Below are 25,864 nucleotides of genomic sequence, written 5' to 3'. Positions count from 1 at the left end.
TAAGCTGAAACCATGTCAAACATCACTTTTTAATCAGATTTCGACTGTAAATGAATGCGGACATGGCTTGTATCCCTTAAAAACCTCAAATAATAAAACTGTTCCCACCACTAAACTACAGGTTTAGCTCCTCAGACTCATGTAGACAAAGAAAGCCGACATACGAGACATACAGAGTAGAGAGGAAACACTTTTGAATCAAGAAATACTTTAATACAGAAACAAGGGCAGATTTCAGAATCAAGCTCTTACAATGTACAGATATAAACAATACAAATAAGATCACACAAATCTGTGATCTATAGTAAAAAATTGCCGTCAAATGAATGAGGACCCTTATTAATGAACACATGAATGAAAAACAGGTTCAGTCTCCTCTCATCAGGCACTCTTTTTAAGATCTACAGTCGTAACAACCTGGTAAAAAAATAAGTTAAAAATACAAAATTGGGTTTGCAGAAATTGTTAAGAATTATTTGATATTATTTTAGCATGGCAAAATAATTTCTGCCCCCACAGCTGGTGGTGCTAGTGTACAAATTTTACTCAAACTGTCACGTACAACACCAATCCAAAAATATACACAGTATTACCCATGTGGCTCTCAATCTTATTCCTGCAATACCTGCTATAAACGTAGATATAAAATAAAGATATGTAGTTCTTAAAAGGACAGTTTCAAAGATTATAAAAAATTGGCATATTTAATAGTTTTGCTCGACTGTAGTCACTCAAAGGACAACAAAAGAGGAGGTGATGGTCATTGCTAAAGTAAAACCAAAGTTCAACATTAACAAGGCTGTAAAAACCAAATAATTTCAGCTTCACAGTTTACCACAAACTGTTAAAAACCAAGAAGAGCATCGATGGGAATGTCAAAAGATACTAAAAAAGACTCTGAGGCCGAGCTAGCAATTCTGTGAAACTGTACTCGAGCTAAATGCTAACAACAGCTAACATGCTCACAGAGACAGAGCTGGCATGTAGATTTTTTTAGCAGATAACATTTACGACCTTCACATTACTTTTGCCTTTTATGTTAACATTGCTAATTAGCTCTCAACAACAAGTACAGCTGAGGCTGATGGGAATGTCATAAGTTCATAAATTAAAGAATTGGCAACCTATCCAATTGTTCTCACGATACATTAGCCCCAAACAATGTGCTAGATCAAACAACCAACTGTAAGACCAAAATTAGCTTGGCTAGCATGGCTACAAACCTGGTGGATTATCTACTCTAACTCTACGTACATCATATAGGACAAAACCCATTTTCCTTCACTTGAAAATTAAAGGGAGAAATCCTACATAGGTAAGTATTCCTCAAGTATTTGTTTAAGTGACATATGTCAAGGTGCAACGACACACTTAAATGTTAGCTAAGGGAAGCTTAGTCATGACAGCAAAAGTTAGCATTAAACCAATAACTAACATTACTGCTAGCTAGCAAACATCATTAGCTAGGAATGGGTTAGCTTTTGTCAAATGGGTTATCATATGTTGTTTCACTTGAAATATGGCGTGACGTTCCTTAGGACTCTCGCTATCCATTATCTTTTCAGTTTCTTATCAACCAGGAACCAGCGAAATTAGAGGGATCTTTCAGATTCCTCATCTTGATACGATTAACAAACCTGGAATACAGCCGCCGTGTGAACATGTTAACAGAATAAACTTACTGTTTCGCATAGCGTTAGTGGCAAAGTTAGTATGAATAGTTGCTCTATAAAACTTAACCTTGGAGAGGTAAACATTTTCAATTTATATTTTAAAAAATAACTTAAAATATTTCAGATTGATAGTGGAGAGAAACAGAAATACATAAATAAACTGTGATCTTGCTTATGTAGATCAATAATCAGCCAATAATGTGACTTGTTGCTTGTTGTTGGAAATTATATGCCTTAAACTGGGGCAAAAGTCAGCGCAAAAAGAGTCTGATTGACTTCCATATAAACATTGAGATTAAAAGATGTCTAGTCCTGCTGCAGGATCAGATCCGACAGCACGTTGATGTCCGTCTCCGCTGGGTGGCTCTGCAGCACCAGCGCCACCATGTTATCCTGACCGAGAAAAACCTGACAGAGCTGCTCTCTAAGGCTGGCTGTTTGCTCGGCACTCCTGTCCGCCGCGAACACCTGTCCGGAGCCATGGGTTCCAGGCTGTCCCCTTCCTCTCCCTCGTCCCCGATTCCCTCCGCGTGTTGCATCCGCAGCTCCACCCGGGGTTCGGTCGCGGAAGTTCAAGAGCTCTGTTTGGGAGCGCGGAGGTTTGGAGGAAGGGAAAGTGGTGGCTACTCCGGCAAAAGAGTGGTTTCCCGGGTCAGGAGTCCTAAGCAGAAACAAATAACTTAATTCAGAGAACATAAAAAAAAATATTTTCTGTAAGCCTAAATCTCTAAGTATTCATGAGTGTGTGGATTGTTACTGTGATACCTGTGCTCTGAGCGTAGGAAGTCATCCAGGTGAGGCCCTCCTCTGCCAAGAGGGTCGTCAGGCACCATAAAATGATCCCCGACAAACGTGTACTGAAGAAGTCTGCGTAAAACACGAGATTCAACACATCAGTCAATGCAAAATATATGTAAGTAAAAAAAAAAATTAAGGTTTAAAATCTTTTGCGACTCTGTATATAACATAAACCTAACATAACTGTTGGGAAAACAGGAAGCTGAAACATTTGAGTGACGTGTTGTCCCTATGTACCTCTTTTTGATGATGTCCCTCCACACAGTTGACTCGTCTGAAAGGTCTCTCAGGTTGTCGTTAGTTACGATCACTCCATCTGTCTTCTGTGCAAGCTGCAGCATAAATCTGTAGAAGCGTGGTGAAAGAGGAATACAATATTTCAGCGGCCGATAAATTATCCTAAAAATACACTTGGCCACACAATCTTTTGATTCTCAAAAACACTGCGTCGATTTTTTTAGTTAATAGTTTCCAAAGTTCCAAAGCGAAGTCATCAAGGGGGCTAAATATCACCTTGCATACAACATCGCAATCAAATGAATCGCAACCAAAGTATGGTGGTCCAGACTCCAGATTCTTACCAAATTTACAGCCCTGCACCAGACAGTATAAAAACTAGCTTTGATCCATGTTTGGGTGCACTGTTGATGCACCCTTTTTTCCCACAATGCAATGCAAAATAAGTTGGAGAACTCTCAGCAGCATTAAATAAAAATAGATTGTGGGTGGTGGTGATTACAAATGATATGTATTTAATTTTGATTCAAAACATTTTGAAGAGGGCAATTATTGGCAATATCAGACCACTTTCTGTTGCATGCTCAAACATGCTATACATTATATATTTGGATTCTTAAAGTATCTATCTATCTATACTGTATAAAATGACTGTGTGGTAGACTAAATCAAATTTTCATTGAAATCCACAAAGATTTTTACACACAACAAATGATGCCATCAGAATGATTGAAAATACGCTACTGTACCGCCCCTTCTCTAATCTCAAGGCTTCTGTTTCTGCCTGCAGTGTCAACAGACAACTAATACAAGACTATTCTGAACACTGACAACAGAAAAGATTGACAGTGTCCTCGCTTACCTGTCGTCGTACGAGGCGATCCTCTTGCCCTGGACCTCTCTGGAAGGCGTGTAGGAGAGCAGGCCCAGCATCTGCAGCTCGGTCAGATAGTGTTGCTCTGAGAGGCAGGAACAAACAACACTATGTTTAGTCTGCACTAAAAGGGAAAACATACGCCCACACACTCACATCTGCGCCCAATTCTGATTTGTTTTCCCCTGACATGTGACTCTGAATCAAAAATAAGCAGGACACATGCATGGAAGCACAGAGGCCTCTGTTGTTTTAAAACCACACTATACGTCTAACAAACTGTGGCTCCAAGAAGTATACTGAAAACTTTTCTTGACATTGGACATTGTAGGGAAAATAGTTAAGCAACTGATGAATTGGTTCAAATTCCAATATTTGAAACAATAAAATTAAGCAAGTGTTACCTTTGATCCTGGGGTCGCTCTTTTGTCTCCACTGTGGCAGGAAGACGCTAATTTGACGATGGCCACGGTCCCAAAAGTGCTGGACGGCAAGAGCGATTCCTCGACAGGAGAAGAAATGACTCAACCCGTGACTGTGCAGAACAAGGAACATGTAGGGTTTCATCAATCAAATCAATCAAACTACATTTTTGCATTAATTATTATTTCAAAGAACAAATTACCCTAAATACATTGCATAAAAACCCCTCCCACTATTTACAGAAATTCCCACCTCATGGCCACGTTGCTCCCGTCAATGATGATGGTTCTCAGTTTCGGGTCTCCGGGATTGTCAGTCAGCTGAAGGTTGAAGCCAGTCTGCAGGCCTTCCAGGAAACGCTGCTCCCCTGTCACCACCACAGAAGAAGCGTCCATGAAGCCTCGTCTTTCCCTTGCTCTGGTTGGTGACGAGTCATTGTGTGAGAAGATTGGGGGCTGATGTGCTTGGAGCCCTCGTTTTAGAGAGTTAGATGATTGGGGCTTTGGGTTTGAGACATTGTGGTTTGGATGGTTTTGTTTTGAGGTGGATGGATTGGGTCGGTAGTTGGTTTGGCCATGTTGTTTGTTGGTTTGGAAATTGGTGAGTGGAGGATAAATAGGCATGGGTGGCCCTTTGACTTCAGGCAGGATGATTTGGTGTGGAGTTTGTGACTTCAAAGGCTGGTGTTGCTTCCGCTGTGAGGTGTATTGTCTGCTGGGAAGCTGCTTGGGCTTATCACTCCAGTTAAACAAATCTGTTTGTGCAGCAGTTAGATCTGAAAGTTCTACCCATCCTCCATCATCCAATTCTCTCTTTTCTGCAGCTGATTCAACTTTTGGTCCTTCTTTCTCCAGCACCACATCATCCATCTCCCTTGGTTCACCCATCCCTTTGCTGCCTTCCCTCTGCAGCTCCAGGAGCATCTGGTGGGTCGATCCATCCTGAAACATGTTGTAGGCCTTAGCTACATTCTGCTCCATGTACCCACAACTTGCTGCTGCTTTCTTCAACACTCCCAAGACAAAGTCATCTTCCGAATCCTCTTTTTCCTCGGCACTACCCTCTTCTTTAGAATGTCTTGTGCTTCCTGTTGCTCCGACTACCTCTCCATCCCAAACTTCTTTTGCATTTCCATTACTACTTATCAGCGCATCTCCTGCTGCCATTTCATCTTCTTCTCTGTGCTCTGTCTCGCAAGGACGGTTCCTCTCGCTGTGATTTTGAGCAACATTGTCTTGATTTTTTATGTCTTGGCCATGCTGAGTTGCCTTCTCCCGGTCACTGCGATCCTGCTCCTGTTGAACCAAGTCAAGAATCTGTGAAGCCTCTTTAGGTCCTGTTCGCGCAAGGACTCGCTTCACAACATCCTCTGTGTACCCCATGGTTGTGAAGAACTTCAAAAGAAGCCGGAACTCCTTATTTCCTACAGACAACTGCAGCTCCATTTCTTCGTCCTCCCCTCGTCCCTCTTTCACCTTGTTTTCTAAGGTTGCCACTTGCTCCAACTGCTCCTCTTCTCCCACCTCCTGAGGAGAATGCACAAGTCTCTCCTCAGCACCCTCTGCCCTCCCTCGGGAGCCTTCAGACTTAAAGAAAGAATCCGTGGCTGCAGAGTCTTTCTTCGAACCTGCGGTTATACCTTCAACCCACCGATCAGAAGTGCTGTCCCATTTACCATCCAAATCCCCACGTGATCTTGCCCCTGCATATCCAACCATCACTGCCTGATTCGGGTTGAATCCAAGCCCAGAGTCTTTCATCAAATCCAGCAGGATTTCCTTCACTGACCCTGGTAGGACCAGAAGATCCAAGATGTGCCTGTCCTCCCATTTCTCCACAAGAGTTTTAAAGGCTCGGCGGGAATCCAGAGACTCGCCTGAGCCTCTGTCCCCAGTCTCAGGATGTCTTGACTGTGTGTACTCATACCTCTCGACCAGATTCATAATAAGGGAGTAGGCTCGCACCACCGGCTCTGCAAGACCTGATATAAGAAGGAATCCTGGAGACCCAACCTTGTTTGGGGTGAGGAAAATGGAATGACATTAAACTCCTCTAAATAACAACAAAAAAAAAAGAGCCAACCAAAAGAGTTCTGGATCCCAATGCAAGCAGCTGCGTTGGTACCCATGTACCATGTGACCCATGAGACATAAAATACAACCCAAGAAGTTAGGTAACAGATCCATGTTTTTAAGGCTTATCAGGTTCCTAACCACAGCAGGGCTATTCAAAATCAGATAACTCAAAGTGCTCTACATAAACAAGAATCTCAGTCAAGAGTATAAATACCTTGTTAATGTTAAAAGGTTTTCTATTGGGAATGTGCACTTGCCTGTAGCTATTTGATTGGCAAACGTAGCGTAGCAGCATAAGTTGAACCAACTCTGACAAACTGGCCTAATTAAAGCAAATAAGGGGGCTGAGATTTTTCATGCAGATATTAAGTCTGTCTGAACATTGCCTTGAAAGTATGAGTACAGACTGAACCACCTTTAAAATGACTTTGTTTAGTGGTATGATACCTAGAGTTCAGGAAGCATGTTGCTTGTAATATGCTGATCAGTTAAAAATAAAGCTGAAAAACCCTTAACTAGTTACATTGGTATTCCTATGAATGTGTCAAGACAGAAAATTTCCCCGAGTTGTGATTTTGCTTTCTAACAAATAATCACTTAAAATAATATGTTAAAAATTCCTATGATAACAAGCCAGTGTTCCATAAACATGCCATTGTTACTTCATAAGAGGTGTTACACATTTCTTTGCTGATGACACAATAGCCGTATTGACCAATAATGTAATTTTTTTTTTTTAAATATTGCTCCATCTCAATAATGCATCATCAGTCAAAAATAGTACAGTAAGTATGAAGTGCCAAGTTGCTTGTGCTTGTGGGGGGTTGGACAATAAATGACCTAACGCATCAGAGTTCTGTATAAGCAGTAATGGAGATGCCGTGGGAAGGATGATGTCAGAAAAGAATATCTTAGCTTGGTTGGAAATTCACAGTTCACTGTCTTGGTTTCACTTTTTAACCCTTTAAGAGCAATTTGCTAATGAATGTAGACGCTGCTTACAACTCAAGAACTTCCCAGAGAATCAGAATTTAAAGTTTTCTTCAATATCAAAGTAATAAAATTATAATTTTCTGTACGTACAATGTAAAATTGGAACAACAAGCTGCAAATAGATTTTTTGCCTACGTTTTGTGGCGCCAACTGGCCAAAATGTAACAATATGTTTTTATGGCTCTCCTCCAGAATTGTGGGTAACTACAGAAAAAATCTGACTTTGAATTTCCCTTGAAACATATTATCTGATTTGTGACCTTTTCCTTTACTAATCTAAATTGCGTAAATGGAGCCAAAACAGAGACCCAGAATGCAACACTCACGACTATATGTGCTGATGTGCTTCTGATCAGGCAGTCCATGAACAACCCTCTGGCCCCGCAGAAGACACAGTGAAGGACACCGGGATAGGAAACCTCCTGCTGCTCCTCCTGGTTCACAACTCCTTTCACAAATAACTGCAAGACAGAAATTATTTGTATTGTTACATTATACAGGTAATAAATACATTTCTGAGCAATCATTTCTTGAGGTTAAATGAGGACAGAAATCCTACTTTTAGCCCTAAAACAGAGAGAAAAACGCTCCCTGGATTAAATCTCAGGTGACAAGTCTTGTGTTATTTTTGATTCAGCATCATTTTTCCACTTTAGAAACGTAGCAACAGTACGACCATTTTTAGATCAAGATTCAAGATCAAGAAGATGCTAAAAAAAGCAACGAGAGACTTCAGCTCGATCAAAACTCTGCAGCTTGGCTTCAAATCATGACCAAGAGGAGGGAGCACATTAGTCTAATCTAAGATGCTCTGCACTTTCTTCCTGTGACATTAGATTTGATTTCAAAGTCCTTCTTATTATATACAAACCTCTTATTGGCAAGGAATAGCTATATTGCTTGCTCCCTTGTTAACTTTTTGCTGGAAAGAACACTGGTTTATTGTAGGTTCCCCAATAAGAGTCAAAAGTAAATTCAGCCTTTAATATAAATATATATATATATTTATTTGAGGGTATTTACATCCACATCAGGTGAAAAGTTTAGGAATTACAACAGATATTATATGTGGCACCCCCTTTTTAAAGGGGCCAAAAGTAATTTCCTTTGCAGTCAATGACAGCCTGAAGTCTGGAACCCATAGACATCACCAGACGCTGGGTTTCAGCCCTGGTGATGCTTCAACTTGTCTCCAGCAAGTGAAATGCAAGCTCAATTGGATTTAGATGTGCAGTTTTGTCAAAGCTGAAAGTCTGCACTTAAAACACATCTTGATTGTTTCATTTCAAGTCCATTGTGGTGGTGTGCAGAGCCAAAATGATGAAAATTGTGTCTTAACTGTATATAGTGTACCTGTACTTGCATATTCACTATATTTGCTCCACAAACATTAGCATGTATGCAGTGATTGCCTTATTTATCCATCACCAGAATAAACAACCAAACTGGGAATCCTAGTCTGAGATACTTTTAAAACGACACAACGCAACATCACACCTGTTACAGGAGCAGAAGTAGAAACAAATCTAAAATGTTGTGTCCATCTTGGGGGAAAAGTTCATCATATAATTTCAGTAAAATATTTGTATGTGTACGGGGTGCAGCTGAACATTATCTATAAGGCTGATCTGCCTAAACCGCTCTGCGTGTGGTTTCCATTTAAATCCCAACGTGTTCTTGACAGTCATGTGATGACAAATGTTATTGTTCCGTCATTATCGGAGGAGAAACGGTGCTCAGAGCTGTTGCACAAGCGGAACGCCCAAACAAAAATAAGTGTAATTCCAGTTCAGTTTTATGTCATGTACTTGCTTTTATGAGACAATTCACTGTGTCTTATCAGTCAGTCACTCTGTCATGAGTCAGCAGGTTGGCCCCATATTTCAACATTCAACATACAATTAAAAACCCTTCGATGAGTAATTTCCCAGGAACACTGACCTATTATCAAAGTGCATTGTAGACTAACACTTGCGGTTATGACATACTAACTTTACTGGTAAGGCGTCTGGTTCACAATCAGAACTAATGAGGTGATTGTATGCTTCAGTTGTTATTAAAGTTAAAAATGTTTCTTCAGTATGTGTCCACGTTGCCCAAAATAATCACATACTAAAAAACATCCCGCCTTACTTTAGCAGCCATCACATTGTCGCTCCGCCCTTGTAGTTTCAGCCATATCTGCCCGTTGTTGTCATGTGACGAATCCTCCACCCCGATCCCAAACGTCACCCCGAATATCCTCTCCACGGTGCCGTGCTGGGAGGCAAGAGATCCCCGGAGAATCCCTGCACATGTGAACTCATCCTCCACTTCAGCTTCTCCTCCGCCATCGCTTCTCTCATCATCCATCCCTTGTTCTTAAACTGGTGTCGAGGAGTTGAACATACTGCGGAGAAAAAACAACAAATAATACTTTCGACTTTCCCACTACTGTGAAGCAAGCTGATGTCTGACGTGCTAAGCAAAAGAATGTGTGGGAGGTGTAATAACTGTTGTTGACAGCCATGACAGGTACAGTAAATTTAGCCTGCATTTCCTGTACAAACAGTATTTATAGCAGGAACTATACTTTTGTGTACATTTCCCTACTTTAACTATAAACACTTAGACATTTTAAGGGTTTGTATAGGCCTACGTTGACTCCAGGAAGAGTTATGACTGACAGTGCAACTGCTACCAATATCCAGGCAAACAACAAACCACAGATTTTTAACTATGACGGTGCATTTTTAGACTTATTTTGCAGGCGTATGGCAGCGAGTTTATCGAATGAATATTGTGAAGTAAAACAAACATTGAGTATTTCCTCCTGAAATGTAGCCATCAACTAAATCATAGTGTAATAAAGTTGTAGAATCTTGAATATTTTTAGAATAATGTGCCTATTGAGACAAAAAGAAAATGTTAAGGTATTATTAATACATTGCAACCTTCCTTAGTGTTGGGGTCAGTTGCAATAATCATCTTTAAATGGTATGGGTATGTAAAAGACAGATGTGACTTTAATATATGTTCATTTGTTTGGTCTAGTCCATGAATCCTCTGAGTAACTGAGAGAAATATAAAAAGTGTTACAACTGCCCCCTGTCTCCCCTACAAACATTTCCAAAAGCTATTAGCCTTTGTTTAACAACGTTTCCTTGCTGTTGTAAAAAACACGACGCCAGAACGTGTAGAAATTATTTCACCCTTTGGCCTGTTAATTTGCCAGGATTACGCAACATTTATTTTTCTGTAACTAGATTTATCGGACGGATATTTTTAACAACGAAAGAGCAGGAAACAAACCACCCAGAGCCATAGACCTTTAAAAATCAGTTAAAGTGTGAAAGTATCGTGTTTCTGTGTCGTTTTCTTACGTGAGGTGGATCGCTTAGCGCCTTCAAAGTTTCGTTTCCAGCAGCCCTGCTTGCAGAGAGGCAACACAGCTCTCTTCAAGTCTTCCGCAATAAAACAATAACAATCAATCGGTCCAAAGTTCAACAACACATGTGGTAATGTCGCAAAAATAATCGCCTCACGAAAGGTTAAAATCTGGCTGTGACAGACGACTTTGCTGTTGCGAGAAAGCTAGGCGGATGAGGAAGTGTTTGCTGGTGCCAGACATCATATCGCCGGTGGTGGAAACCCCGAAGACAAAACCGAAACTAAACGAAAAACACAGTTTATCGTTGACTCACGGTGCATTTTTCTGGCCAGCTAAAACTATACCGGGAACACTTTATGCGCTCAAAATGTGTCTGCGGACTATTTCACCATGTGAAATGTCCCTCCCTACAGTCTTACTTTTATTGTGGATTTTTTAAAACACACATTATTATTACACCTAATAATGGTGTCAAAAACGTTTTAAAGTGGACTACGTTTAAAAATATATATTTCATAAATGTTGTTTGCGCTTGGAGTCAAACAGGACGTAAAGGGGATTTCCACTGACGTCAGAAGCGGGGTTTTTCTCTCTTTCCTTTTTTTGTTAACCCCTGGTTGACTTTACAGCTGAGACTAGGGCGGCTTTTTCACTTTTTCACTTTCTAACACATTCCTGCCTCTATATCTCCTGGTCCAAATAAAAACAAATACACCTTTGTCTGTTTACAACAGTGTATACAAGTAGTTTGTCTGTGGCAAAAACAGGAAGAGAAACGTTACCCCCCCCAACTACATCCTGTGTTTGTAAGAGTTAAATGCAGTCTGTCACGATTAAATGATGATCTGGATTCAAAATAGTAAGGCTAATTTAAATGATACTTCTAATAATTCGTATTAGAAATAAAGAGATTCTACTTACAAGTATTTATCTCTATGGGCAAAGCCTGATATATCTTGTCCTTGTAAGACATATAGTTTATGTAGACTACATGAACACTTCACTTTTCTGCTGCTGTGAAATCTACCATTCCACAGCTGAAAATAGTCCCTGACAAATTCACTGATTAATCCTTTCACATTTACTTAAAGCTACTGTTGTTTCTCAGACATCGATGATGTGCAGGTGACGAAAGAGCCTTTGCATAAGAGTAGGTTTATTACAAAGTATCAGCATCGATCAGGCTTCTAGAATACCTGGGAGAACACTCTCAGCCAAATAGTGTCTCACTCAAATCACAGTTCAACATGCACTTATATATGATCGAAGTGAGTGCATGTTTCTCTTACCATATGTTTTACATTAGAGACCCCTTTTCTTTTAGGCCGAGAGGCGCCTGATACATCACCTTATAAGGAGTGGTCCTCTTCTCACTGTGCATGTTTATAGTATCATATACATCATTTTAGACAGGGCATATGCCATTATTTTACTATGCTTACAACTCACACCTCACATCTCAGGTCAGATACTACAATGTTTACATGTCTCAACTTAAAAACTGCCCCATATTAGATAAACTGTTGTGATTGGTCCGACCTGATCCAGGTCGGATAAAAATCTAATGAACAGAAGAGGGATAGAAATAGCAATGTCATTTTTTTCTGGTATATTGTTCTTTCTTAAACTGGTTGACTACATTACCCACAATACTTTTAAGCTGCAAACAGTTTGGTTGGAGATTTTGGTAGGTGTGCTAGCAGCTAATGTAGCCTCAAGTTGTAGTCTCAAGCAGATTTAAAGGAGCATGCTAATGAGAGCTTCTTTCTTACCTCCATAACCTCCATTTTTTTTTTTTTTTTTTTAAAGATGTACTTCAGTCCAGGCAGATGCTAAACCTTTAAACAAACATTTTTTAATTCCCAGGACCAATTTTGATTTGTAAAATCAGTGGACTTCCCCTTTAACCTGAATCTGGAGTCATGTTGGTAATTTCATTTCTGCACACACACCTTCTGATCCCTTATCATGTGACTTTAAATAAAACAAAACTGTATTGCACAAGGTTTCAAATCCACATATGTCACTATATTTGCTGTCTATGGAAACACTATGGAAGTCTAAACATGAATATAATCCTGCTCCACCCAAGTTTGCTGTATGTCAGTTAATATGTGATAATGTTCCTGTTAAACACACAGGTTTTAATGGTTATTTAAACTGTATAAAACTAGATTTGACACCAAATTTGAGAATGAACTGAACTGAGAATGAGCTGAAAATGCCCCTCTGTGAAAGTGTCAGAATAATAAAAGCAGCCTTGAATGCAGAACAGCTGTATTGGATTGAATTGGGTAATCTGAGTTTGGTATTAGTCAGGGACTTCATGTAAACTACCTATTTACCGTAAGTCATTTAAAAGACTATGCCCTCTGCTGGCAACATCTAAAATAGCACCAATAGTCTTTTGTACGTCCTTTCTGTTGTATGATTTTGGTCTTAGATTGGTCAATTTTAACCACAGTATCGTAGTCTGAATCCAGCTGGGGAGGTTTTTACAGTTACTTGTCATCACTTCCTTTTTGTCTGCTTCTTGACAAATAATATTTTTAAAAACACAGCAAATTTGGACAGTTTAAAGTGTTATTATTGACTCGCATACGTTGTATAACAGCCACACTGAAGTTTTCCTAAATAGAAGAAGCAATGCATTAAACTGTATTTAAGTTATATATATGCAAATCAGCCATATCAGCAAAAAACAAAACAAAGAAACATTTTACGTGGCCAAAAAATCCTACATTTCCTAAATAAGGAATAGGGTTAAATTGAAAAAATAAAAAAATAAATGTGTTGTCACGACACTTGCCTGTCCTGCTGGCCAGCCCTCAAGCAGAAGTAAAACAGCGTTCTTTGGGATGAGCAGTTTCACTTCTGCTTTGCTCTCGATGGTGTGAGTAGATATTCACTGAGTGAGCCCGAGGGGTTTTACTCGCCTTTAACTCCATCTGTACGCTTGAATCACGAGGAACAAGAGTGTATCCTCAAGGGTGAGTGGTTTCCTCATTCATGCAAATTCACATTAATGTTCTTATTAGCCTTTTAAGAGCGTGTAGTATTGATTTAATGGGAAAAAATGCCATCCTTTTGATTCATGAGTGCCTATTATGTTTAAATTATTGTGTCTGTCGAGATATTTTTAACTAAAGAAGCAAGCAGCAGGTAAAAATAGACATTAGAAAGTAAACTCGCATATGAATATTCCTATTTTTATCTATGTTTTTTATTATTATTATTATTGCTATTGTTACTATTATTGGTAATATTGTCTTTTTTGTTATGTCATTCCTTAAAATGACTAAACTCAAGTTACTCAGATGACTTATGAACACAAAAACGTGAACACTAATGCTCCATACTGCATGTGTAAATAAGCCTTTGCCACCTGACAAGTTTACAACATTAGCTTAAAAGTTGATAGAATATTAAGATGGCGTCATTTTTCTTCTTATTATACAATACATATTCACAAAGAACCAGAAAGTTTTTATTAGCTTCACAAAATTATTGAAGTGTTGTTTTTGGACTTTAAAGAGATGTTCCAGTTATTGAGTCCGCCGTGCAAAGTGGCCGGAAACAACAAACAATGTGGTTTCCTGTATTGTGTGCTGGTGTGAGTTGAGGTGCTTCTAAACCTGATGTACCTGCCCCTTTGTGCAATACAAAACCATCAGTGGCACATCTTAAAAACAAACCTCAGAAAAAAAGTTAGTCAGACAACGTATGTTCTTTTTCTCTGATAAATTAAAGGCAGAACAGGTTGGGGAAATAACATTTATTACCCTGAAAGAGCCTACTACCGCTAGCCTAACCAATTTTTATCTACTTCCTGAAATGGCAGACCAGAAAGAAAGTGCAGCATGACACATAAGAGAAGGAGCTGAGTTGAAGAAAAGACATTTAAAGGTTGAGTTGAAGAGAAGAGGGAACAAATGTGAGTATTTCCTGTTTTTGTCTGCATTATAAGTTGAATGTATCTCTGGTTTTATATCATTGGGGTCAAAATAAGCTACTGGAACACATTCAGGTAGGAATTTTAATTGCCATTTTTTACAAATTTCTGTTATTTTATATAGCTAACAGTTTATTTACTGTAAATATAATCTTTTATTTTAAATTCTAGTTAAATTACTTTATCTGTATAAGATTCTCATGAGCTTGTACATTATTTTTTGCATTATGATTATTACAAAATTATCTACAAAATAGGTACTTAGAATATTTAGTTGCAGCGTATGGTGGTTTTTGGATACATGCTACATGATCCTATCTACAAACAACATAAATACATTTAGAATTACAGCAGTTCAAAGCATATGAATGAAGCACATTACGTTATGACTGTAAGAAACATAGTCATCATTTCCCAAATTTTTATGTAAAAAACAGAATCAGAAAAATAATTTTAATTTACCCATTAAACTGTTCTTTTTAACTTTGTTTCTCCTGAAAAGCTCAAATTTTTCAAATGCTAGATATTTGAATGTATAGCCTATTTATCTACAAAAGCTGCATTCCTATTGTAATAGCAAAGAATTACAGTAAACTGAAACCCACCTTAGACTATTGAGAGAAATAGGGAACATGTAAGTACACGAGATGGGATGGTCAGGTGATTTGAATGACAGAAAAGTTGTACCTGCAGGGCATGAAGGAGTGGAGATCTAAGAATGAAACTTGAGTTAATGAATTACAGGAAACCCAGAGCAGGAAACACAATAAATACAAGCTGCTTGGTCATATGAAAGCTGCTGAGAATTATTACTCAACTCTGCGATTTGTCCCAGATCTAGGGAGCTTTTAAGCAACTTTGAACTCTGTTTTGGTTGTACTGGCCTTAACTGTGTTTAAACAAAGATAGCTACTAGCTGATGAACATAGCATTTATCAAGGAGCTTAAAAAGCTTAAAAAGATATTTCCATTATTAGCTGAGACCCAAAATAAAGCTAAAAGATGCAAAAATATTGTTAAATAAATGCTAATGCTCTATAAGTACTGGATGTGTAAATAAGCCTTTGTTAGTTGAGGACTTTGCTTAAAAGTCGGTGTGTTGGTGACATTACTGTTTTGAAAATTATTTTTATGTATATTTTTCATTTAACTAAACACTGTACGTTACCTGCTATTTATGAATCTGTGTTTAGACAAAGTCAGCAACTAGCTTGTGAGCATAGTAACGCATTTAGCAGCTTAAAAAGACAGATATTGTGCTCATTAGGTGGTTGAGACCATAAACAAAGCTAAAAGATGGACAAAAATATTGTTAAATAAATGCTTATGCTTTATAAATACTGGTTGTATTTAGTTAGCTTAGGAGTTTAAACTATTAGCTTAAAAGTTGGTGTGTTGGTGGCATTACTTGACAACAAATAAAAAGTTTTTATTTATTAGAATTTTATTTAATCTTATTTTTATTATTATTTATTATTATATTTTATTTTATTTTTATTCTATTTTTCATTTAACTAAAAAAAAATACTGCACGAGACCTGCTATTTATGAAAATGTGTTTATACAAAATTAGCGGCTAGCTTGTGAGCACAATTTAGCCGTTTAAAAAGACAGACATTTCGCTCATTAGGTGGTTGAGACCCTAACCAGCGATACAAAACAGTGAATATTTGACATACATTATCAGGTGAACATGGCTGTGTTAAATGCTATTGCTCTTGAACTACTGGATGTGTAACAAGGCTCTGTTCGCTAACAAGTTTGCCATATTAGCTTAAAAGTTGATACAATATGTTAGCAGTGTATTCCAACATCAAAGGACGATAATTTTCTCCCCAAATTTTAACAACTTGACGATGCCATTTGTCTAAATTCGGGGATTTGTGTCAGTTCTTACCTTTAAAATGACTTAACCTTTTGTTCCAAAGTTAACGGTGTCAATGGTAATGATTGCATTCTTCCATGTCTGTCATAGTTAAACCTCCTCCAGTGAATTATGGCACTATCCAGCTGTCCAGAGCGTAGGTTTATTGACGACTCCAGCCTGGAGGCCTGGGAGAAGATTGACTCTGGGGGTTTTGGAAACGTCTACAAAGTCAGACACAGTCAGTGGTGCTCCCACGTGGCCATTAAACTGCTTCATTCTGAAAATAAGTAAGTAGTTATCAAGAGTTTCTGTTTACTGCAACACAAACAAAATTGAGGATTACTCATTATGCAAACCAACCCACAGTAAATCTTTGCTGCGAGAGATCAACATGATGCTTCAAGGGAGCAGCCCGCATGTTATTCAAGTCCTCGGGATCTTCAGAGGTCAACCATCCTTTTGCCAAAGATCAGTACAGTACGGTCTGGTCATGGAGTTAATGGAGAGAGGATCACTGGCTTTCCTACAGGTAACAAGTAGAAAAAAACTCATACACAATATTTATCTGAGTCTAATTACAAGTAAACAGTGTTGGATTCAAAAATTTAACACAAGTGAAACATAATACATTCCCGTTAGCTTTAGGTTATTTTATGTTTAGTGCCAACTAACAAACTTTAGCATGTCAAACCATTAAAAGCTAACATCATTCCCATTGGCTGTAGCCTACTTCATGTGTAGTGCCAACTAACAAACTTTAGCATGTCAAACCATTAAAAGCTAACATAATTTCCATTAGCTGTAGCCTACTTTGTGTTTAGTGCTAACTAGCAAACTTTAACATGTCAAACACCTGAAAGCTAATATCACTCCCATTAGCTGTAGCCTACTTTGTGTTTAGTGCTAACTAGCAAACTTTAGCATGTCAAACACCTGAAAGCTAATATCACTCCCATTAGCTGTAGCCTACTTTGCGTTGAATGCTAATGAGCAAATCAGTGTTGCTAACACCCTAACTGTACATAGTGTCTGACAATGTCTCCATTGTCACTGTGGGCATATAGCATGCTAATGTTAGCATTAGCTGAAAACTAAACAAAAGTAAAATCCCTCATAGCTGCTAGCTATGTTGATGTGACTACAACGGCTGCAATAAAGTCATAAAAACAAGCTATATGCTTCCTTCTTATACCAAACTTTATTGTGTCCTTTTTCCAAAGAAAGTGAAGAGAGTACCACTTTTTAATTGATTGATTACAATGGAAAAAATGTTTTTCTTCTAACAGAAAACCTTATGCGGGACTCCACCCTGGCCGCTGGTCGTCAGACTAGCTCACCAAGTGGCTCTGGGTATAAACTTTCTCCACAGTCTGTCCCCTCCTGTTCTCCACCTGGACCTGAAGCCCAGCAACGTGCTGCTGGACCCCTATCTGAATGCCAAGGTGAGTCTTAGGATTTGTGGAGGCGTACTGCGTGGTTTATGGTCATAAAACAATCTTTATATAGACTAAAAAAGCCTGAAAGACACGCGCATGGATTCCCCCCTAAATGATGTAAGTTAGAAACTCCGACAGGATGATAAAGCATTAATTAGAGAAGTAAAACTAAAGCAACACTAATCTCTTCCTTAAACGTGTTGTCTTTTTTCTGCCTTTCTTCCCCTTTCGAATAATTTTTTATTTCCCTCTTCTCTCCAGCTTACAGATTTTGGCCTTTCCAGGTGTTACCACAGCAACACGCGACCCTCCAAGAAGGACACTGAAGAGGAAGGGGGGACACTTCCATATATGCCACCAGAGGCGTTTAACGTGTCGTACAAACCTACCCAGGCCTCTGACATCTACAGGTACAAGAGCACTGAACCAGCACATGGATGATAGTGTTTTATTTCTTATATAATAGATAGCTATTTTAGTACAATTATGCACATATTTTTGCAGGAAGTAAAAAGTGTAATCAATTATACTTCCAAGTAATTAGGTGACTTCCTCATCAAACAAACCACACCTAAAAGCCTCAGGACATAAAATATTGCACTGATTAGGTTTAATTCTTACACAAGAGCTGACTAACAGATTAAAACAAACACTATCCAACTATAAAACCAACCATTTTTTGATTAAATGATATAATCTGTAATCCTGTCCTCTTTCTTTCAGTTATGGCATTCTCTTATGGTCCATTGTCACAGGGAAAAAACCATATCCAAGTAAGTGACACTAATGTCTTTTTTATTCCCTCTCTCCCTCTATCTCACTTTATAAGATCTAAAATCTTCTGGATATGTTTATTTTTTTTGTCTTGTCTTATTTTTTTTGCATATTGAAACCAGGTAGAAGCATAGCAGGAATTCAGGAGTGCGACCACACCTTTCACTTGTTTTCTTGGCTCTGAATCGTAGAGGAATGTGTCTCTGCGTGACCTGCTGCGTGGAAACACGTGGACTTAAAGGGATAGTCCAGATTTTAGGACACCAAGTTGTATGAAATACCACCTAGTAGTGTAGTGGAAGCTACGCTATTAGCTCACTCACCGAGGCCCGTGGTCGGAGTTCTGGCCGGTTCCGAACTATTTTCTCTCTTGAAAACTCCAGTATCACTACGCCTGTGGCAGGCACGGGGAGCGGGTAGTTATAGAGGAAATAAACAACGACCAAACGCAGCTCTTATGGTGTTTTTTCTCTCTCTCTTTAAGCTCTGTTATGGGCTCCACCAGCCCCTTATGGAATATTGCTGCTTCATAGCTTGTAAATGCTTCACTTTGTTTATACGCCAGTTGCGTTTTGGTGCTCGTCAGGTAGAGTGACTCAGATATACAGTAGTAGGTTTATCAGAGCTTTTTTTAACTTTTTAAACTGTACACCCCCCTCGCCTTAAAGTCCCTGTTAATACTTCCTCCTCTGTAGATGCAATATCCAGCATAGTCCGCCTTCAAATCCCAAATGGACAGCGTCCATCGCTGGACGAGATCAGGAGCAAAGTTTCGGGGCATGCAGGCTTGGCAGTGCTGATTGCCCTCATGGAGAGATGCTGGGAGGGAAGACCGGACAAAAGACTCTCCGCCCTCGGTGAGAAACCCCTTAACATGAATACCAACGTGTTAGAACAGGAGAATTTCTTACAGGTAGTAGCCTTATTACAATAAGCTGCAATACTGACAGTGTTAGCCTGCCTTTTGTCCACCACAGCTTGAAATACCTCAATATCTATTCAATGGATTGTCCTAGAAGTATTTATACTAATACATTTGGTGATTCCTGACATTCCTGAAGCTACACAATTAAGTTTACTTTTTTATTTGTAATGTAAGGTCTTAAAAACCATTGGATGAATTGCCTTGTTATTTGGTAAACACATTCATAACCTTTATGATGAATTGTTTTAACTTTTATTTCCTTTAAATATTAATTCAGCACAATTTTCCGATCAAAATTGTATTAATTATTTGTCTAATTGCTAATTTGTTTGCTAAGTTGTTATTGTGGAATGGAACCCTGACAGGGTTTTCAGGGAGGGGTCTTGTCTCTTTAATGTCAGTGTCTGTTGACATTTTCTTTTCCATTCACCGTCTTTAAACGCCTCCGTATCCCTTCATGTGCCATCTTCTAACCTCTCTCGCTCTCTTTCCCCTGTTTTCCTCCCTTTTCTTTTTCTCCCTCTGTAATCAGACCGACACCAAACATACCGGACTGCTGTAAGTGGATTGATATGATTACAGATATACCTCCAGATTGTGTGATTAGAGCCGCATCCCTAGCAACGATCCGTTCTTCATAGCAACAGTCTGCTATCGAGAAATAACAGACCTCAGAATGCCGTGATTACCCAATCAGAATCAAGTATTTAACACAGCCGTGTAATAAGCACAGTATACAATGCTAAACATGCAATGTTAGCTTTGCAATAGGGAACATGTAAGCATGCTGACGGTTCAGCCTCACAGAGAAACAAAGATCGTTAAAGGCTTCTTTGTGATTCCGTAACATTAAAAAATTAGATTTTTACAGAAATGACAATAAATCAAGGTGACTTGTAATTTGGTTTCACTTCTGTGAAAAACACACACGGATGTGTGATTCAGAGCTACCTAACACTCTGAATTGAAACAGAAACTTTTAATAGCTTTGTAATGCTTACGGTACATCTTAATGTTTTCCCCAGATTGCACAACTGTGACCGAGGAGCAGTACAAAGTGCACAAACATGCAATTGATGACGTCGTACATCAAGTCCTGAAGATGCTGGATAAGAATAACTGGGTGAGAAACAAATCTCTCCATCAACACTCAAGTCTGGTGATATACCGTGAAGTTTTGACAGCACTGACACTGTTGCTCGTTCTCTTCCTCTTCCCAGAATCAACAGGAAGAAGGATTAATAGAGGAAGTTCAGAGAGTTCATATCACGGAGGCTTCAGGTCTGTTTTTATATACTTTTTTTACCCCAAATTTTAGGAGAGTCATGAATTTTTTTTTTCATGTGCTTATTTGCCATTTTGCCCAAGAGTTATGTAAAAAAGGTAGATGCCATTGGGACTGTCTTTTTATCTTACTAACTTATTTATTTATTGCAGTCGGTGCCAGAGCTGAGGAAGAGAATGCTTATAACAGCGTGCCGACAGGAAACCCACCGATACAGGTAAGATTCAGATAATTCAGACTCTATAGGAGAGTGATTTAACCCTCAAGAAAAATTAAACGACTTGTAATGCACTCTGAGATTTCTGCTTTGACACATATTTGACACATATTGGTGTCTCTGCGCTGCACGTGTTTTTCGCTGCTGCAGTTGTGAAATGTTACACGCATCACGTCCTGCTGCTCTCAGGGAGTTTACACAGGAAAGACTGTTGAACGCAGCAAATGTAAAAGTTCCACTTAAGTGCATAAAGCTGGGTCAAGGTTGGGCAACCTGTGATAGAATGGAAATATGAATTATAAGTCTTAAATCATAGACACATTCAGATCATTTTATTTAAACAAATACTCGCATTTGATTCCTGTCCAAGAGTTGAATGAGAAAAATAATGCCACTCTAATGTCACTATGCTGAATATGTAGCTGTAACCAGCAGCTGGCTAGCTTAGCTTAGCATAAAGATGAGAAACAAAGGGGAAACAGCTAGCCCGGCTGTGTCTAAAGGTAACAAAATCTGGCTTCTAGTTTCAACAAAAGTGCAGGAATTTACTGTTTCCCGTCAACAATCATCTGATATATTGATCCTCTGGTGAAACAGATACTTGTTGTTATGCTTCAGATTTTATATACCCCCTCTTACCTTTCGTCAAAGCCAGGCTAGCTGTGTATGTGTTTTCATTATGCTAAGCTAAGTTAGCCATCTGCCAGAAATGGCTAAAAACTTGTACAAAATTTGAGCGATGTGTCCAGTTATTTCTTTTTAAACATAATGTGTCTTCTACTTCGCTTTGTTGCAGGAAATGGCTGGCGGTCGGACTGCGAATCACAGAGACAGAACAGGTTTCAAAGGTAAAGAGGAAGTTGCATAGAAACCACAAAAGTAGAGGGGGTGTGGGGTGGGGGGGGGCTTTTATTTTAGAACACAGATCAACTTCATGTTTTCAGTTAAATATCCTTCCCTTTCAGATTTGTCCTCACATCAACCAGCAAGCGTGTGTGACGGTGACCTGAGCCGCTTATCGAGGGACCATAAAGTGAAGAAATCGTCTGTTTACCCCATTCTCTCTCAAGTGACGTCTCCTTCGACTGTGCGGTCAACCCTAGACAGAGCAAAACATACATCTCAGCAGTTTATTTCTGTGAGTTTTTTTTACTTTTCTTTTTTGTAACTCAATATACTATAAGCTAAAATAATACAGTCTTTATTTTGATTTGGGGTAACTTTACCTCAGTGAATAAAAAGGTTTCAGTGTCCGCGCTAACCGGGGCCCTGCTAACTTTGCACTCCCACTCTATGTTGAAGAGCAGTGCAAGCTTTTGAAATCTTTACAAATAATTCAAACTTAAGTTCAAATGTGAATTAAAATGCAGAGAGTGAAGACTGAAACTAGCTCCCTAAATTAGCCTATTACAAGCACTGCGTTTGAAGCCTACTGCTTCCTTAAGAACAAGCTCCAGTCGTGTTTTAAGACGTATAAAATGATCTGTTTGAGATAATAAATTGTGTCCGATATGTTTCTTCTGATAAATACGTTTAATTACCTTGTAAAAATCCTCCCAAGGCATGTCCTCGTTCTCCCTCATTAAAAATTCCTGAATCTACATAGGCCCCGCCCACTATACAAATTTCCAACCGCCCCTCTGTCGCAAAAACAAACCACGTCTCTGCCATTGTTTAGTGGCAACTTGTTGAAGCTTAGCTAGCTTGAAATGTAGTAATTTGTAGTAGTAACGTTAGCAGTCAGTCGTGAGTTTGCAAAAAGTGGTTACCATAGGTTGCACATAATGATATGCATAGCGTCAGCCCGTCCATTAACGGGATTGGCTCCTTAGGTTTGTGACGTCATAAACCTGCCAATCTGAAAACGTGTTGTTCAGCCTGTCCTTGTTACACTGCAGTTTAAAAGCAGACAGGCCCAGCCATGGAGATGACTGCTGATGTTAAACTGCTTTAAACCTGAAACATCATTTATAGACAGACATTTGATCAAAGATCAATTACAATCAGTTATTTTCTTACTTGCTAGTTAGGGCTTCCGTAGTTAATTCTGAATTTAACTAAAATAAGTCATGTACGCCTGTTTTTGGGGGTATCCCAGAGTGAAATAGGTTTTCTATATCTATTTATTAATAAAAACTATTTCAACTTATTTTCATTTAGAACACATGTAAAACTAGAACCGCCAGGGGTCACAGTATATATAAAACCGCCAACATGTAAAATTTTCAAGGTACAAGGTTCAGTTATTTATAATTTTACAACACAAAGTTGTATAATGAAATGCTAGATGTGGTGTATTTATGCAGCGTACAAAATGACAACATGACAATGAAATACAGATATAACAATAAACTTAATTTGCTAAGCACTTTGTGAACAAGGTGCTTCACAGAAAACAAACCAAAAGCAGCATATAGCCCAGAGACCTGCCCACCATCAGACTCACTTTCACTCAAGGCACTGAGTCAATCTAAGGCCTGATTTACATTCATGCGTCTCTTCCTCTTATCCATGTTGAATTGGAGTTTATGACTTGATGAGCAACTTGATGACACACAGTGGTAGAAGAAAAGGGCGTTGCCATAGCAACATACAATGTATCATAAAAAAATAAATTTGACCCGCTGGCGGTTTTAGGTATAAATGACCATATTTAAAATCTGGCTTTATGTTGACATTTTTTAACAATAGGGGGCGCTACCGAGCACACTTTTAGGAAAAGTAAAAGACTTGGGGGGCTTGAATATTTCCTGGACAAAAAAGTTACATACAATCAAAAGACAGCTGCAGGTAAATTTTACCCGTTGCCAGCTCTAGTGTTAAAAACACAAAAATGACAGCCTACCTGCTAGCTACCTGTGTGGTAGTTGAGCTCAGCCTACGGTAACGTTGATTGTTGTGAGGATGACGGCTGCACTGGGGATCATGACAGCGCATGTCCGTCTTATACAACAAATTTTAAAGTATTATATTTTCCTTCCTCCTTCATTTTGAAACTTCTTCATTAATGCAGAATGATCGTAATCTTCTCTTTTTCTCTCCTTTTTTTTCTTTCATCTTCTCAGCGTCAGTGTTCATTCCCTCGCTTGTTCCCGTGCTTTAATTCCCCCCTTCCACCTGAACCCCACTTGAAGATAGACAACGTGACTGGAGTACAGTACGGCAACAACAACATCATGAACATCACCAGCACAGCCCCTCAAGAGAGGGGGCGGCGGCGGCACCCATCAGCACCGCCGAGTGTCAACCTCCCGCCAACACAACCAGGAAGCAGAAGAGACAAGAATGGAGGCTGAGACAGACACATGTACACAGACATCTTCTCATTATATTAGTTTAATTGTAGCCAAATAAGGTCAACACCAGCCAGTGGGAAATTGGGGGTCAAGCCCCGCCCCTTTTTGGTAGGACTTCTGTTTATAGTTCCTTCTTTAGAGTAGGTACTCTCCTAGCAATTTATCCAACACAGAAACCAATGCAACCCCTAAACGGCCATCTTTAAAAACCATAGAAACAGCTCGAAACGTTAGCTTCAAATGTTGAACCCAAACACGGACAAATGGACTGACAGTGAAGTCTAAACCTCTAAATCCTTCAAAGCAAACGGCAGCTCTGAACCAATGACTGTAAAGATGGAGGACACTTCTCCACCTCCTCTCGTTGTACAACAATGAAGCCAAAATACCTCCAGAAGCTAGCGCTGCCATCTTGCTGATTTGTATCCAGAGTGTGTGCAGTAGAGACCGGCTGATGGAGACCTTATATTGACGTCCCGCTCCTTCCTCTACCCAAAGCACACATTTAACTCTTGGACTTGATGTTGGAGCCCTCAGGGGGGCTCAGTCTGCAGCAGAACAGCTTGTGTCGGTCTGAAGGAGCACGATTTGTCAACAGAGCTGTCAATCATGAGGTCACGCCCCCTTTTTATAGCATCAAATAACTAATTAAAAGTAAACTTGTCAGAAAAAGGAACACTTGGACATAAATCAGCATGATAAGAACTAACTATAATGACAGAAACCATGTTTGAGAAAAATTTATTTGGCTTGTATTTTGATTTTATAGTCTGACTCATGTCCCATCTGTTAACATGGAGGAGGCGGGCTTTATGAGCTATACTGCAGCCAGTCAGCAGGGGGTGACAGAGAGGGTTTGGTTTCACTTTTGGGGAGCTGTCATGTCGGCCATCTTTTTGTACAGTCTGTGCTCTAAACACAGCGTTCTCATCTTGTCTTGTTATGCAGCTGGATTTCGTCACTTTAGCGTTAAAGTGTCATTTTTGAAGGAGCTCTCGAGTTCCTCCCAGACAGTCTTGAACTTTTTGGACCGAAAAACACCCCTTTAATTCTCATATTTATTTTTTAGCAGTTCTCTATTGTTGGTTCACTCAACAGGAAGTTCATGTTTTGTAAGAGAAGCTGCTTGTATAATGCTGTAGCTGCATTTTGTAGTTCATCTTTTTGTATTTAACTTGATGTGTCATTTGTTTTTCTTCTTTCCAGTCTTTATTTATTAAAAACCAATGAGTCAGACCTCCCACCTCCCTTCTGCCCTGTCAGCAGTGTAGATATCAGCCATGTCTGCTCATATGGCTACTAACTGTGTTCATCAAATAACCACAGTCGGCGTGCCAGCTCGCCATCAGATGCCAGCAATCGCCTTAACTTGACTATCAATCAAAACAGGTGGATTTGTAGTTTCACATGTTCACGGAGAGTTTGTATTGTTGTATTTGATTTTAAATTACTTTTTTTGCTCATTGATGCATGAATCTCATTTATTTTGTACTCTTGTGTTTATTTATACAACTTTATGAACTTGTGACGTGCAGCCGACAAAATGTCGCAATACACTTAACTTAACATTTTCGATACTTTATGTAAAGGTGCTGCCATAAAAAGGTTGATTTATCTTCTGAAAAATGTTGAAATATCTGTATGCAATATTTAAGTTTGATTGTTTTTC

At 39.1% G+C, this 25,864-nt stretch overlaps 2 protein-coding genes across 3 annotated transcripts; one reads left to right on the top strand and one right to left on the bottom strand.

The window, feature by feature from the left end:
- Positions 1-232: 232 nt before the first annotated feature.
- Positions 233-10,645, bottom strand: khnyn (KH and NYN domain containing). Its single transcript, XM_069672336.1, has 9 exons — positions 10,436-10,645; positions 9,207-9,462; positions 7,400-7,534; positions 4,258-6,017; positions 3,987-4,117; positions 3,571-3,667; positions 2,709-2,816; positions 2,439-2,540; positions 233-2,334 (listed from the first exon to the last, which is right to left on the bottom strand). Exons 2-9 carry the CDS (start codon positions 9,423-9,425, stop codon positions 1,980-1,982), a joined length of 2,907 nt encoding a protein of 968 aa, XP_069528437.1. The 5' UTR covers positions 9,426-9,462; positions 10,436-10,645; the 3' UTR covers positions 233-1,979.
- Positions 10,646-13,407: 2,762 nt separating this feature from the next.
- Positions 13,408-25,520, top strand: LOC138600821 (receptor-interacting serine/threonine-protein kinase 3-like). 2 transcript variants are annotated; one of them, XM_069672338.1, is made up of 14 exons: positions 13,408-13,433; positions 14,285-14,377; positions 16,371-16,549; positions 16,629-16,791; positions 17,549-17,704; positions 17,960-18,108; positions 18,422-18,471; positions 19,168-19,329; positions 20,423-20,520; positions 20,618-20,678; positions 20,835-20,899; positions 21,696-21,747; positions 21,865-22,037; positions 23,965-25,520. In XM_069672338.1, exons 3-14 carry the CDS (start codon positions 16,392-16,394, stop codon positions 24,193-24,195), a joined length of 1,518 nt encoding a protein of 505 aa, XP_069528439.1. In that variant the 5' UTR covers positions 13,408-13,433; positions 14,285-14,377; positions 16,371-16,391; the 3' UTR covers positions 24,196-25,520. The 2 variants fall into 2 exon arrangements, with proteins under 2 accessions (XP_069528439.1, XP_069528438.1); XM_069672337.1 differs by lacking the exon at positions 13,408-13,433 and having other exon boundaries at positions 14,248-14,377.
- The last annotated feature ends 344 nt before the right edge of the window (positions 25,521-25,864 follow it).

This window comes from Semicossyphus pulcher, unplaced genomic scaffold (assembly GCF_022749685.1).
Source record: "Semicossyphus pulcher isolate SPU_LCO1_2020_fin unplaced genomic scaffold, fSemPul1.0.p SCAF_21, whole genome shotgun sequence".
Classification (NCBI taxonomy): Eukaryota; Metazoa; Chordata; class Actinopteri; order Labriformes; family Labridae; genus Semicossyphus; species Semicossyphus pulcher.
The sequence above is the reverse complement of the archived record's forward strand: the minus strand, read 5'-3'. Positions and strand labels throughout refer to the sequence as shown.